Source organism: Pipistrellus hanaki (assembly GCF_964339955.1).
Source record: "Pipistrellus hanaki genome assembly, chromosome: 4".
Taxonomy (NCBI): domain Eukaryota; kingdom Metazoa; phylum Chordata; class Mammalia; order Chiroptera; family Vespertilionidae; genus Pipistrellus; species Pipistrellus hanaki.
The window spans coordinates 44758798-44774273 of record NC_140506.1 but is presented as its reverse complement, the minus strand read 5'-3'; the positions used below and the strand labels follow the sequence as shown (position 1 = coordinate 44774273).

The 15476-nt window shown below is 36.8% G+C and overlaps 1 protein-coding gene across 1 annotated transcript in view; it reads right to left on the bottom strand.

Annotated features, from left to right (window-relative positions):
- ADGRV1 (adhesion G protein-coupled receptor V1) overlaps positions 1-15476 on the bottom strand; it is a gene marked incomplete at its 5' end in the record, with an annotated part of 423052 nt that overhangs the window by 365084 nt on the left and 42492 nt on the right. Inside the window, 10 exons of the mRNA XM_084880847.1 lie at positions 138-511; positions 2635-3378; positions 3978-4195; positions 5134-5260; positions 9168-9434; positions 10409-10532; positions 12296-12459; positions 13545-13725; positions 14421-14606; positions 14707-14833. Of these exons, the coding sequence (XP_084736973.1) occupies positions 138-511; positions 2635-3378; positions 3978-4195; positions 5134-5260; positions 9168-9434; positions 10409-10532; positions 12296-12459; positions 13545-13725; positions 14421-14606; positions 14707-14833 (2512 nt within the window). The remainder of the gene's footprint in view (positions 1-137; positions 512-2634; positions 3379-3977; positions 4196-5133; positions 5261-9167; positions 9435-10408; positions 10533-12295; positions 12460-13544; positions 13726-14420; positions 14607-14706; positions 14834-15476) is intronic.

The following is a 15476-nucleotide window of genomic DNA, read 5'->3' as shown; positions in this document are numbered from 1 at the left end:
TTTGCAATCCCTGGCTCTTTCATACTTTTTGGCATAGATACTCAAGCAATCTTGCCAAATGAAAGAAAGCCCACTCCCAAACAAATTCACCTGCACTGAATTTTTTAACTCCAAAGTTCTCCCAGCTCACTACTTACCTCTGGTATACAAGCCCCTGTGAAACCAAACAGGCCATTGGCATTGTCACTTTTTTGTATTATTAATCTTGCTGTAGTATTCTGTTCAGAAATACGAGCTCCTCCATATGCAGAGACTAGTTTAAGGATGAATAACTCTTCTCCTTCCTCTTCATCATCATCTTTTGCAGAAACAATGAAGGATTTGTTAGTTTCTCCCTGTCTGAACTCCAGATACCCAGAGACAGGGTGTAAGTCACTCTTTGCTGGCATGGCATGAAGTTCATAAATTTCCTCAAGGGTCAGTTTCTGCTCATAGAACCTCACATCCTGCATCAGACCTGTAAATCTGTCATTGCCGTTCATTCCTGCCCCAATTCTCAGAGTTCCAGGACCTGGAATGAGAAACGGGTTTAAATGCTTTAGCATCCACTAGTCCTAAATTACAAGTGTGACTCAGAAAATGAAGCAACCGTATTGAAAGATTTTATAAGTAAAGCTTTTGCATAACTAGAGTATAATCAAATAAAGACTTTCTGTTTTAATGAAAAATGATGCAAATCACTGGGATTTAAGATATTTTGTACTAAAGGATATTTTATATATGGGTATGTATGTTTATGTATATGTGTGTGTGTATTTGGATAGACATTTCTTCCAGGAAATTTTAAAAATTTCCTTGCACATCTAGGAATGAAATAACTTAATTTAGTTATAATTTTAATCTTTAGTATGACTATTCTTTGAAAATGTCAAGGCTTGATCTGTTAGAAATTAATCTTGAGTTAAATAAAATTCTGAGAATTTAGGAAAATAAGGTTTTTGTGGATCAAATATAACTATCCATAAAACTAATGCAATGAATGTAGGGGGGGAAATTTTTTTTCTTCCCAGGAACAACTTTATATGTGAGTCTTGGATAAAAACAATATGCACCGCTTTTTAAGAATTCACCAATTCTTATTTCTTTACTTATTCCCTGTCCAAGGCGTGGCAGTGATCTTGAGGGAAAGTACAAGTACTATTCCTTATCAAGATCACCAATCAAGGCAATTTTGCAAGTCATTCCCAGATAGCTCTCGTAGGTAGTTCATATGCAGCCTACACATTATCATCACAGTTGTCCCAAGCCTTCTCTATAGTGGTTCTGGACCGACTATATAGTAATGAAAGTGAAATATCTAAACAGGGAAAAATATTGATGAGCCTCATAAAAAATACTAAACAAAAGAAGCCAGACACTCAAACATATAGTGCTCAATTCCATTTACATATATTTTAAAAAGGGGAAAGCTATTCTTATGCTCTTGTGAAGGGCAATGATACTAGCTGCACAGGGTGGTGAGTTAGTGACTGAAAAGAGCCAAAGGGGCTCCTAAAATGGTGTTTCTTGATCTGGAGACTGGTTACATGGGTGTTGAAACTAATGGGTTTAAAATTTTTTAAAAAATCAACTACCTGTACATTTATATGTACACATTTATATATTTTGTAATATATAACACATACTATATTTCATTAATATCTTTTAAAACTACATATACTCTTTTAATAATTTTCTTTCCAAGTTTCAAATTACAAAAACAATCTAAGTTCCCTGCAGTAAGATAAACAGAGTAAGAGAAACATAGCTCTCACTAACCCCAATTTTTCCCATTCTCATTCTACCCCCATGCTATTACAAAAGGAATCAAAGTTAGCAAATACATGTACATATTTACACAAACAGTGAACAATCTAATGCCACAGATACTGTAGGCATACATCTTTCTTTCCTCATAAAAGAATAAAACATAACCAGATATCTAATGCAGGAGGTTCAAAAGAAAATATTATATTACACAATAAGCATAAAAGGGCTGCTCTACTTCCTTATTAAATGAAAAACAGAATCAAATCATAAGATGGAGGGGCTAAAGGGGAATTTATGATTATAATGGACATAACCAGTATTGTGATTCTAAATGTGCTTCTCAAGAAACAACATCAGCTCCAGCTTAAAGACAATAATGATCATCTTTTCAAAGCACTCCATAGAATTCACCAATTTACTCCTTACACTATAAAGCAATGAAACTGCTGGCTTTATGTAATATTTCTCCTCTGCTTTCTCTTGAATGTACCCCCATTACCTCCCACCTCCAACAATACTGGGCTAGCAGTAGTTCCCATTACAACATGCTAGTTCACATTTCCGCACCTTTGCCCTTTTCTCTACCTGAATCATTATGCCCTATCCACCATTACCACAGGAGGAATAAGTGCTCCTCCTTCTATCTGTTTTCTTCCTTCCTACAACGTAATCAAGTAATATGATTAAACATTTCTTTCCCAGAGCCTATTTCAGGAACCTCAAAGGCTAATATTTTGCTTGATCCATTTCTGAAAGGCACATAATTTATTGTCTTGGTAGGCAGATAGTGTTATTTAAAGAAATTATACAAATACACAAGCAGATTTTTAAAATCAAATTCTTTTAAAATTCCAAAGTCAATGTCCTTGTAAATATAACACTTACCATCAGTAATGGCTTCTCCTTTCAGACTCTTGATTCCTCTGGGCATTGCACTTCCATCAAGGTAGAACTCAATTATGCCATCATCCAGGATAATTAGAAGATGAAGCCAAATATTCTCTTCTAAATATTTCAGGGCTGTTGTCTTGGCGACATAGGTAGCATTGGATCCCAAAGTTTTGTAATGAAGGGACAGTGTCACATGGGATTCGTTGGTTTGAATTTTTACCCCATAGTAGATGCCTCCATTACCATCATCCTTTGCTATAATAAATCCATTAGTATTGGCATTGGGCATTACCCAAGCTGAAAAAGTAAAATTGGCAATTGAGTTGTTCCTGGAAGGATGGTATTTTGGATTAACAGTTCCAAACGCACCCTCTAGTCCACTGAAGTACAGAGCATCTGTCCCACTGTGGTGACGCCTCATGTGTGGCTGGAAATGCACAGTGCTGGGGAAAATTCCAACCAGCAGAAGATCGATCATTGGAGGCAAACCAGCAGGGAACTCACTGGACAGTATTTCCCAGCCTACACGTACATCACCAAAGATGCCCTGTTGCCTCAAAATGGTAAAGTTGGTGATATAAGACATATCATCTTCTGAGAGGACATCTTCTGCTACTTCTCTCTCTAAGCACTCTGGATCCAAGATAAAGACTCCAAAAGGATCATCATTGAATGGAATCATCACTGTCACCTGGAGGTTGGTTCCTGCTAGTTGACCCCCAGGACCTGGGGACCCTCCTATAATAAGAAAATTTGTAATGAGTGAGAAACCAGAACTTAAAAGACTTTCTAGTTTAAGGTGAAGACAATAGATTTGTTCAGCAAACTTTCAGTTAAATCATTTACTCATTCATCAATGACCAACATGTCACCATATGGCTTTTACCACACTTTCAGGGGGGAAGCATAATTTCATTAAGAATCAGTACAGCCTGAAAAAAGACTATTAACTAGAGAGGTTTAATTCCTGTGCTTAAAACCAGCAGTGATAGGAAAATTGATTGTTTAAAAAATGAGAAATCTTTAAGCTACCATGAATTCGTACTTCCTAACTTTCATTAATTTTGTGTAGGAGACCCTATATTTGGGTGGGCAAAAAATCTAATTACAAGTTTGAGAATGAATGTACGTCTCCATCCATAAAATTTAACCAATGCCACAAAATAAACATTAAAAATAACATTTCTATCAAAAATGGTATTTTGATACCATATAAAGTCAGACAATCAAGATATATTTATTTCTTCATTGATGGCACTTTTTCTACAAGTCAAATTATTTAAATGTAAAATATTAAACTTTACTGGTAAAAGAAAGGAGATGGGAAAACACAGCACCTGAAATATTTACTAGCTTTAAAATATAAAACTCATTGAATTCAGGAATGTTATCTGGAAAAGCATGGAGAATGATTGGTTTGGCTCCTTCTCCATCTGTGAAGTTTACAGTCCCTGAAGTTTCATAGAACTCTTGTCCAGGCTGCAAAGCAGAATCATTCTCAAACAGCTGCCAAGTCACAGAAACATTGCCAAAGTGTCCTCGCTGCCGCACAACCCTGCATAACAAATCAAAGAAAATTCATTTTTATGGAAAATGTATAAGTAATGAAACTAACTCTAATGGAGGCTTTCTGTATTTCCTCAGAAACATACTTTTTCCATTTATCATCTTTAATATAAAACAGCCAGGCAGTCCTAACAGAACAACATGAGGAATCTCATGGAAGAATGAAGTAGAACTTAATAAAGAGAACCAATCTTTTTTTTTTTTCCATCCTCACCTGAGGATATTTTTCTGTTGGTTTTTTGAGAGAGAGGGAAACACAGAAAGAAATATTTATGTGAGAGAAACACATCGATTGGTTGCCTCCTGCATGAGCCCGGACCAGGGCCCAAGCCAGGGCCAAGACCAGGGGAAAGCCTACAACTGAGGTATATGCCCTTGACCAGAATCGAACCCAGGACCCTTTGGTCTGCAGGCCATAGAACTCTTGTCCACAATGTTTCTGTGGACAAGAGTTTTATGAAACTTCAGGGACTCTAGCCACTCAGCAATACTGGCTAGGTAAGAGAAGCAATCTTAAAAGTCATAATCTTCCAAGTCCAAACTGAAAGATAAATTCTAAGCCAAATCAAAAAACTTGCTATGAGAACTGGCAAATGTTCTTCAGAAGCCAAGTTCAGGGTGAGGAAGTCACATGTCATTTGAGAGCAGTTCCAGAAGACCTTGTATATTTGCCTCTCAGTCCTGACAAAGGATGGAAGTTGGGGTGAGGAATGTGGGGAGAATAATTTCTGCTCACCGGCTAAGGTGTCATTTTCTTGTTTTTTAAACAAGTGACAACAGCATAAAAAATGTTTACAATTCTTTCAGACTACCAACTTTAAGATTATTCAGTTCTTAACCAGTATTATCATTTTGAAAGATAAATATTTCAAAATATTTCATTTTGTTGTACACAATTTTGAATTTGCCTTATCCAAATATGCTTACCAAAATGAATTAGTCTTTCCTTCTTCTACTGCTTTGTCTATGGGCTCCAAAGAAAAAATACCATTTGGGTCATCATTAGCTTCAATTATCACTGTAGCTATTCCATGTTGATATACTACTGTATCGCCTAAATTAAAAACAGAAAAGTTAAAATAACAAAAAGTAGTTAACTTCCTGTTAAATTTGTATTTTTAACTAAGAAATACTTTCTAATTAAACTAGAGGTCTGGTGCATGAAAATTCATGCACTGGAGCAGGGGTCCCTCAGCCTGGCCTGCCCCCTCTCACAGTCCAGGAGCCCTCATGGGTAGGAGATGGCCAATCACACCTTGCCACGCACCTGCACCCTGGCAGGACCAAGGGGACTGGGCACTGCCATCTTGTGGCTGTGAGTGCCGCCATTTTTAGGGCGGGGCAGTCAATTAGCATATACCCTCCTCATTGGCTCTGGGCACAGCCATCTTTAAGATGGTGTGAGTGTCAATCAGCATATTCCCTCTTTATTAGATAGTATTCAAATTTCAGCAAGAATTTCCTCATTAAAAGTCACAAATAAATGGAAGATGCCTAAGTAAGTTTAATGTGACTTGTCTTTGAGGAAATGTATAATTACTTTAAAAAGTACGGATACTTTTCTTTACAATAGGAATATCACTTCAATACTTTCCTTAGAAATAAAAAACATAACTTGATCTAATTTCAAACTTTTGAGATAGATGTTTTCCACTTCATAAAAAATAAAAGAATTACCACATAATATAAAAATACTCTTGGAATCACTGGCTCGAGCATTTCCCTTTAATTCTCTGCCTTCAGGTAGTGGAGTTTGATCTGGTCATAGAACAAAGAAATCTTTATGGTGTTAAACTTGAGTCCTCTCTATTTCATTTCTTTCCATTATTGCCAATATTTTAGGTCTCTTCTCACTTTCCTGAGTTACATAGCTCTTCCTTTTTGCTCCAGCTGTTCCTTGTGCAAGCAAAGGTCCTTACTATCTTTATTCAACCTCTCTTCTCACTTCTCAGAACCAGGTGAAGCAACAACCCTTCCAGAAATTCTTTCTTGAATTCTCAAGTTAAGCTAAGTGCATCTTCGCTGTGTTGCTACAGCACTTCACAGTTTGTCAATGTATCATAACAACTATTGCATTTTATTAGTTCACACACAAACAATTTTACTGTAAGCTTATCAATTCCATGCTTAATTTGTCCAGGCCCTAGCAAAGTAGATACTCAGCAACTGGTACACAGATATTACTTATGCACATTACATGAACTGATACAAATAAAGTTTTTAAAATTAGATGAGAACAACACCTAAAACAAAAATTACAGAAACAGAAACTATATGTAGAGCAAACCAGCACAATTAAAATAATTTATATATAAAAGCAACTGTACTAAACCTTACTTGACCATTAGACTTTGGAAAGAGAAACACACACACACACACACATAAGAAATAGACAGCAGCCGAAACCGGTTTGGCTTAGTGGATAGAGCATCGGTCTGCAGACTGAAAGGTCCCAGGTTTGATTCTGGTCAACGGCATGTACATTGGTTGCGAGCACATCCCCAGTAGGGGGTGTGCAAGAGGCAGCTGGTCGATGTTTCTCTCTCATCAACGTTTCTAGCTCTCTATCTCTCTCCCTTCCTCTCTGTAAAAAAATCAATAAAATATATTTTAAAAAAAAAAAAGAAATAGACAGCAAACCACTGTTTAGAAAATGCTGACAATATAGAGTAATAAAGTAACTTAAAATATCCTATATAATAAAAGCCTAATATGCTAAGTGTCCAGTCATCCACTCAACAAATCAAAGCCTAATACACTAATGATATGCTAAGATCACTCAACCATTTGCTAGGACATGCACTGACCACCAGGGGCCAGACAGTTGACCAGTCAACCAGTTGCTATAATGTGCACTGACTACCAGGGGACAGATGTTCCAACCAATAGGTGAGCTTGTTGCTAGGTCCGAGCTGATCGGGACTGAGCGAGATGTTAGAACTTTTGCAGGGTAAGGAGGGCATTTCCACGATAGAAAAGCTTGCTATCAGACAGTGGGGTCTGTGAAGAGGGGGGCATCCACATGGGGGCAAGGGGTTGGCCCAAGAAGCTTGAACCCTAGTGGGGTAAGCTTCTACCCTTTGTCCACAAATCTCCTTGTGGACAGAGGGTAGAAGAAGCAGTTGGAAAGTGGTCACATACACGGAGAAATAATCAAATTAGTAAATATGTTAAAGATAATGGGAGAAGGCTTTCTCACTACAAGAGAAGGGAGGGACAAATATGGAAAGGGAGAAAACTAGAATGAACCCTGTGATATTAGAAAGAAATGGAGATACTGGTGCAAACTAATAGTTTTCAATATACGTAGTTGGGCACAGAACTAGAGATGTGAAAGTTGTGTGAGTATGTATACATAGAAACATGCATACATACATATATTCTCTGTACACTAAGAGAACTAAAAGGAGCATAACCACAATAACAATAAGCACTCCTAGTGCCATATCCTGGTTTCTAAATAACATTCTTCACTAAAAGGAACCAGGGCTTACTGGAGAAATGGTTGATTTCAGGGTTGTGACAGGAAAAGTATAAGATGAGTTTGGAATCTCTTGCTGAGCCAGAAAGTAAGAAAATGTTTCAATAATAACAGGGACATGTCAAAAAGACAAAGAAGTCATCTTTAACAGGAAAATTTAACTGCCAAAACAAATAATGATGCAAAACAAAACACAATGTTTGAAATAGAAACCATGAGTCCATACTGATACATATATCAGTAAGACAATTAAATGAAAGTCTGATGAGTAACAAGACACTTGCATATTTTAAAGTATCTTCCTCATAAAATTTACTAATTACAAAAAGGGAAAAGTACACTGACAAGGCAGGAGGTAACCATCTAAATTGTGGTCAAAGTGGACATCACTTAAAGGGACAAAAGAAAATCACGTGCCTACTACAGGGACAGGATGCGAACTCAGAATCACCTTTCATGAAATTCCTGGCAAGAATGCAAAACCTGAATCCAATAATGATGAAACATTAAACAAGCCCCCAAATGAGGAAAAGTCTACAAAATAAATAGTCTTATAATCTTCCATATCCTAAAAATCATGAAAGTCAAGGAAAGACTGAGGAACTACTCCAGACTGAAGAGCTTAAAAGAGACCTGACAATGAAAAGCAATATGTGATTCAGGAAATGATCATTTTGCTAGAAAGAAGAAAATTGGCACAACTGGAGAAATTTAAATGGGGCCTGAGGCAATGATTCTATTAAGTTCCTGGATTCAATGGTTATACTGTAGTTATGTAGGAGAATGCCCTTATTTCTAGAAAAACACCAATGTTTTTATGGGAGATGAAATATCATGTCTTCAACTTACTCTCAAAAGGCTCAGGAAAAAAGAGCTCTTTGTAGTCCTAAAAGAATAAAATAAATATTAAAAGAAGTCATAGTCCCACCAATTTACTAAAGGTGAGGTCAAAACCTTCTACGAGATGAAATATTGGCATCAAAATATCCTGCTTCATTTACAGTAGAGGGAAGAATGAAGAGACAACCTTTTCGCCCTCGCACATTGCCATTCGTTGTGGCTAATAGCTTCAGAGAATTATCAAACAGCCAGTTGGGCTCAGCCATCTACAGAATACATCTTCACACCAGTATGTCCAGCACCCTGCTCGGAGAGCAAGTGGTTACAGAACTCTTGATGCCCTATGCCTTTAGGTGACTAGTCAAGTTATAGCATAGCTTTAGCTAGAATATTTTTATTCTTTACATAATATCATAATTTTCTATGTGTGCTGTATTGTGAAAAAAGGTTACAAATGATGCCACAGAGAATGCCAGGTTCATAAAGGTTCAGTACATATTCTTCACCCCACCCCCTCAAGAAAGAAATGAAGCAATTTTGCTCTTGAACAGTTACAGATGACATTTAAGTACTACTTGGCACCACTACTAGACAGAAGCACTGAAACAAAAGATCAGTCATAAAAGTACATGTTATTTACCTGTGGAGTTAAAGAGGACTATATAAAAGTGCTCATCCGTTTCTGGGATATCATCTTCCTTAACGAATACAGATATTCTCTGCTCTCTACTTCCAACCTCAAAAACAAGTGTTGCTCCTTTTTCAACAGGAACAAAGTCTCCCTCTCTTGCGGTGGCCTTCCCATCCACGGTAGCATATTGGACGGTGCAAACAACATCAATAGATCCGTTCCTGAGAACCGTAAAGTCAGCAGTCTCACCTTCCTGAACCCTCACTATGCGAGGTTCTAAAATAGCCACAAAGAAAAGAAGAAAGATGGGAGCTTTTAGTATTCCATCTACATGTTTTCAGGTCATTTATGTTTCTTCACGTCCCCACAAAAAAAATCCCTCCAATGTATCTTTGTTTAAAGTCTCACCTCAAGTCCCAAATTCTACATGAGACCTCCTTTGCTTACATCTAGCCAATGGTCTTTCTCTTAACCTAATTCCTACAGAATCCATTGTCTTCAAAACCAAACTTGGTGAATTACATATCTGAAATCCCCTGCCTACTATTTCATATGCCTCATTTCCAAATGTAAACTGTAAGTTCCTTGAGAAAAGGCCTAGATATCGCATATTTTATTTTTGTCACAGGAGTTAGCAGAAGGTTGAATAAAAGACTAATTTATAAAATACATATTAACCAAAGGTTAAGAATATGAATCAATAAGACTGAAGATGTTTAAAAGATTCCTGCCATTGTAAACTAGATGTCTTGCAAGATAGGCTTAAGAAAGAATTAGACACCATTTAAGTCTCATAAATAAAACTAAAAGACATCTCATGTAGCAAAAGGCAATTCTAAAGAAACCATTAAAGTGGCAAAAAATGGAGAAACCTTGATTTATATGACCATTCAATATTAGTTGCTATATTACCCTACCACCCATTAGATAAAGTATCTAGGCCCTGAACTAACTACACTGTGGATTGGAAGAAGTTACATGAAAAATTATTCATTTTTGCACAAAGGAAAGAAAATAACTTGTAGTTTGAAAGTGGAGTGAACAAAGCTAATAAAACAGTACTTACTATTTTTTTTCCTTCAGAAGATGCTTAAAATATTTGTTAAAACCTCAAGATCAAATAATGATGATACAAACAAATAATAAAGTTCTATTTAAAGAAATATTAATTGTGCTTTATTAAAAATGTTCAATTAGAAATAAATGAAAATGCACATATATACCGTTTAGGAAAAAAATAGCAATACCACCTGCAAAATAAATGGGGTCATCATTTCTTCTGATCCTCAGAGTTGCAGTAGTCTTATTTCCTATGTTAGCTCCTCCAGTGGCATTAAGTAGGATAATGGTGAATTCCTCCATTTCCTCTGGAATCTTTTGGAAAATGTTTTAAGTCAGGTGACTTGTACAAATAATTCCACTGTATATTCCTAAATTATTTTATCTTTTTTTAAAAAAATATATAGCTGTATTAATGATAGTGCTATGTTCATTTTCATTTCTGAGGCAGAGCCACCATAAATTATTCAAGTAGGACTCAGATCTCCAGAATTTTCACGTGCATTCATACAAACAGCCACTTTATTTTGACTCCCCATAAAATGTTCTGTAAAGAGATATCTTGCTTTATGCTAAAAATAAAAATACTACAGTCATACTATTTCTTTAAGAAAGTGGTATATATATATTGTTTATAAGAAAAAAAATGGAACAGAAAAAAAATTTTTTGGACATATTTACAACTGAGTTCATAATAGTAGTAAAAGTTGAGCTAACTCAAAGACCACTTACAAATGTTACTGAAGTTTTACCCAAGTGTGTCATAAAGACCTCATTCCCGTGTCCTAAGAAGATGTGGTTGCCCACAGCTCTGAGCCTCTATGAATCCCCAGGTGGACACTGTTTCTCTTTCACTTCCTCCATATGAGCTTGGCTCCTTCACATGGTAAAAGAGTGTTAGATTTTGTCTCTAACGGGACAAGTTTGAAGTAAAGGAGGTATGCTTTCAGAGCTGTTTAAAGCACAGTTCCCCTCTGAAAGTTCCACTCCCGCCATTACTGAGTACTTTCTCATCATTATCAATAAGACTAGAAGCTTGGTGCATGAAATTCATTCATGGTGGGGAGGGGTTGTCCCTCAGCCCAGCCTGCACCCTCTCCAATCTGGGACCCCCTCAAGGGTTGTCTAACTGCCTGATGGGATTGGACCTAAATGGGCAGTTGGACATGGCTCTCACAATCCAGGACTGCTGGTTTCTAACCGTTCACCTGCCTGCCTGCTTGCCAGCTTGCCTGCCTGCTTGCCTGCCTGCTTGCCCCAAACTGCTTCTGCCTACCAGCCTGATCACACCTTAATTGCTTCCCTGCCAACCTGATTGATGCCTGACTGCTCCCCTGAAGGCGCAATTGCCCCTAATTGTCCTCTCCAGCAGTCGTCCCAACTGCCCTCTTTTGCAGGCCTGATCCCCCCCCCCAAAACTGCCTTCCCCTGTTGACACGGTCAGCCCTAACTGCCCTCCCTTGCCAACCTAGTCGTCCCTAACTGCCCTCCCCTGCCAATCAGGTAGCTTCCAAATGCCCTCCCCTGCAGGCTGGGTTGCCCCCAACTGTCCTCCCCTGCAGGCCTAGTCTCCCCCCAACTGCCCTCGCCTGACAACTATCTTGTGTCCATATTGGGGCAGCCATCTTTGACCACATTTCAGAGACCATCTTGTGTGTTGGTGTGATGGTCAATTTGCATATTACTCTTTTATTAGATAGGAAGAACACCACAATGAATCCACAATCCTTATGGTCCATGACCCTGACTCTGAGAGTGCACCATGGAATACCTAGTAGGAGGCACACTTGTTTTCAAAGGGTCTAAGAACAATACAAGCACTTCACTCCTCTCCCAACCATGACTCCCTGCTACTGGACACCTATACAGTGTCACTGGCCACTATCAGTTCTCTGAGTTAAAAATGCCTTCAGGAAACCAAAAATAGTATTTCTCATTTAGGTTATTGTCAGACATTATCATACCTGAGTTCTTTATCAATATATTCACAACAAAATATATTACCAGATATTTTATTATTGATAAAGCATAAGTATTAAGCAATGACAAGAAAAGAGAATTATATACCCAACACTTACCTCATCTGGTAGGGAGTAAATGGTGATATTTTTAAAAAATTCCTGATCTCCAAAGAAAACAGTCCCGTGGACAGGAAACACATCTTCTGTAAAGTCTGGACTAACCACCCAGGATATACTAACGTCACCAAAGTTGCCTCGATTTCTTATTATACCATAAACAGCTGTAAAATACAAATGTGTGTAATATATGTGAGCATATATGAAACAATTCTAAAATGATAAGTAAAGAAATTGCTCAAATAAGAAAACATAAAAATGAGACTTAAAAAAAAAGCCAATTATCTGTTTAGCATAGCCTGCAATGTACCTACAAAAATGCCTGAGCCTAGTTGTCCCTCTGCAAGCATCTAATAAAATAAATGGATTGATCTTTTCTATAACAGCTTGGATTTTAAAAGTCATTCAGCATCAGAAAGGAAAAGTGATTAATTAGATATACCTACCGAAAATCCTATAAGGATATTTCCTAATATATGCAACTAAAGGAAGCTGTACACTCAAAAGTGATATTTTTACCCAGAAGATATTGTTCTAAAAAATAAACTACTTCTCATTTCAGACCACAGCAATAGTCCCCTAGTAGTTACTCTTAGTTTTAAAGTTTTTCCTATATGACTTAACTCATTCTTGAGTGTCTGAATTCTACCACATATCATTAACTGAAATCAAAATATAACTGAAGGCAACAGTATCATCACAACACTATGTATGAAATACAAAAATTAATCCTAAATATCATTTTTAAAATACCAATTTTTGCACTCCATGCAATTTCTAAGATAGACAACTGAAAGTAAGTATATGCTAAAAAAATTAATTTAAATTATTAATTTCCTCTTCAGTAAACAGTAATCCTATGTAATAAAAGCCTAATATGCTAAGTGTCCGGTTGTCCAGTTGTGTCAAAGTATAATATGCTAATGATTATGCTAAGGCTGCTCAACCTACTCACTATGACATGCACTGATCTCCAGGAGGCAGACACTCTGACCGGTAGGTTAGCTTGCTGCTGGGGTCCGGCCAATCAAGACTAAGCGAGATGGGATGGGCACCCCCTGGAGCCCTCACATGGTCCCTCCCCAGATGACCAACCTCCCACGTCCCTCCCTGGCCCAGATTGTGGGCCAGGTGCTCAGCCTGGCCCGTGCCCTCTCACAATTCGGCTCAGGAAACTCAGCGCCCCCGCCAAGTGCACCAATTTCGTGCATAGGGCCTCTAGTAGAATATAAGAAGCAAAATAAATTACCACTATAGATATCGTCTCCTTTACTTTCATTTATCGTAACAATTAGGTCATCAGAAACAAATTCTATAATCCCATGAGGATCATCATTTTTTAGAATCGTTATATTGACCACGGTAGCACTTCCCAACTTGCTTTCCCGTTCACCATGGCTGCTGAGGACCACCCAATAGTGTTCATCCAACTAAAACAAACATGTCAAATTAGGAAAAATACAAATTTAAAATTTTTAGAGCAAGTAAATATATACATATACATATATATATATTCAAGAATATTAATATAGTCAAATTTTCAGCATCATACAATTCATTCAAAGTTGACAAAAGAGCTGATATTATTCCTTTAAAAAGCTTACCAGACTATTACATATGTCCCCTCTTTTCCCCCATTGACACCTTATAGCCTGTTCCCACCACCAAATCCGGGCCTTCACCACCCTATTGTTTATGTCCACAAGTTATGCATATATGCATACAAGTTCTTTGATTGATCCCGCCTTCCCTCTGAGATTCCAGTCTGTTCCATGCTGCTATGTCTCTGGATCTATTTTGTTCATCAATTTATTTTGTTCATTAGGTTCCATACATAAATGAAATCACGTGATACTTATCTTTCTCCGACTGGCTTATTTCGCTTAGCATAATACTCTCCAGGTCTTTATGTAGGACAAACTTACATCATTGAAATGTGAATGCCTTGCTTTGTTTTTTAAGCTTGGTGTGTATATGTGTGTTTTTTGTTTGTTTCTTTTTTCCTTTTCAATCACAAGTATTTCTTAACCCATTCTTGCCCACTTTCTTTCCTATAACTCCTGGTCATTGTTAAAAATATTTATACACAATAATATATGTACAAGGAAAAAATAAAATCCCATACCTCTGGTATCCCATCCAATCTGCTTAGCAAGGTGATTACGATCTCCCTTTCCCCAGGCTTAAATTCCAGGACGCCTGTGTTTCCATAGAATTCATTACTGTCTCGTGGCTCTATCCTGTAGTGGAGAAACTGCTTAACGAGAGCTCCCCTGGATCGAATGATGTGGAGCTCCACAGATTCTCCTTCCTAAAAAAAATAAATAAATAAATAAAACACAAAATTCAAATCGTTAATGATTCTTCTGAAATTGTGAGTAGAGAATAGACTGAAGATTCTTTCAACTTACTTTTATAATATAGGGTCCTCTGGTATCAGGAGAAAATTCAAAAATTCCCCCAGGATCATCATTTTCCAAAATAATCAGATCACGGCTAGTATATCCAGACTTCAGCACTTGGTTTTCTACATTGACCCTGGAGAGTCAGAGGGGGAAAAGGCACTCATGACCTATAATTTTACTCCTGAATTCTGCACTTCGAAGGCAATATTTACAACACTTTCAGATAATTAATGTGGAAGTTAATAGGAGTTTAAACCTTAAATTGATATGGCTGTATTAAAAATCACTTAACAGCAAAAACAGCTTTACACATAGCATTTATGAAAGAACTATTTCTGAATTCCTTTATATTTCACTGAAACCAAACACTGTATATGTACACCAAGAATATTAACAACCAAAGGTGTTAAATATACTGTAGTTTTATAAAGTACCAAATTTACAGATTTGTTTGTTTCAGAAAAATTAATTTGTAATGTATTTAAAAATAATTTAACTAAAATTGTTTTAACTCTACATATACTTGAATTTCTTTTAAAATTAATTACATGTGGTTATATTGAGTGAATAAAAGTTGAATAAGTGGAAGAAAACCACATGAATCAAAAATAAACAAAACTGTGATTAGATTTTAGAAATATTTTGTGATCTTTCATATGTTTCTATTCACCTTGATTTTAACCTCATGCATTTTTCTTTTAGTATAAAAAAAAACCATAATACATATAAAAAATGGAATTGAATGGATCTCATATGCATGACATATTATAACAATT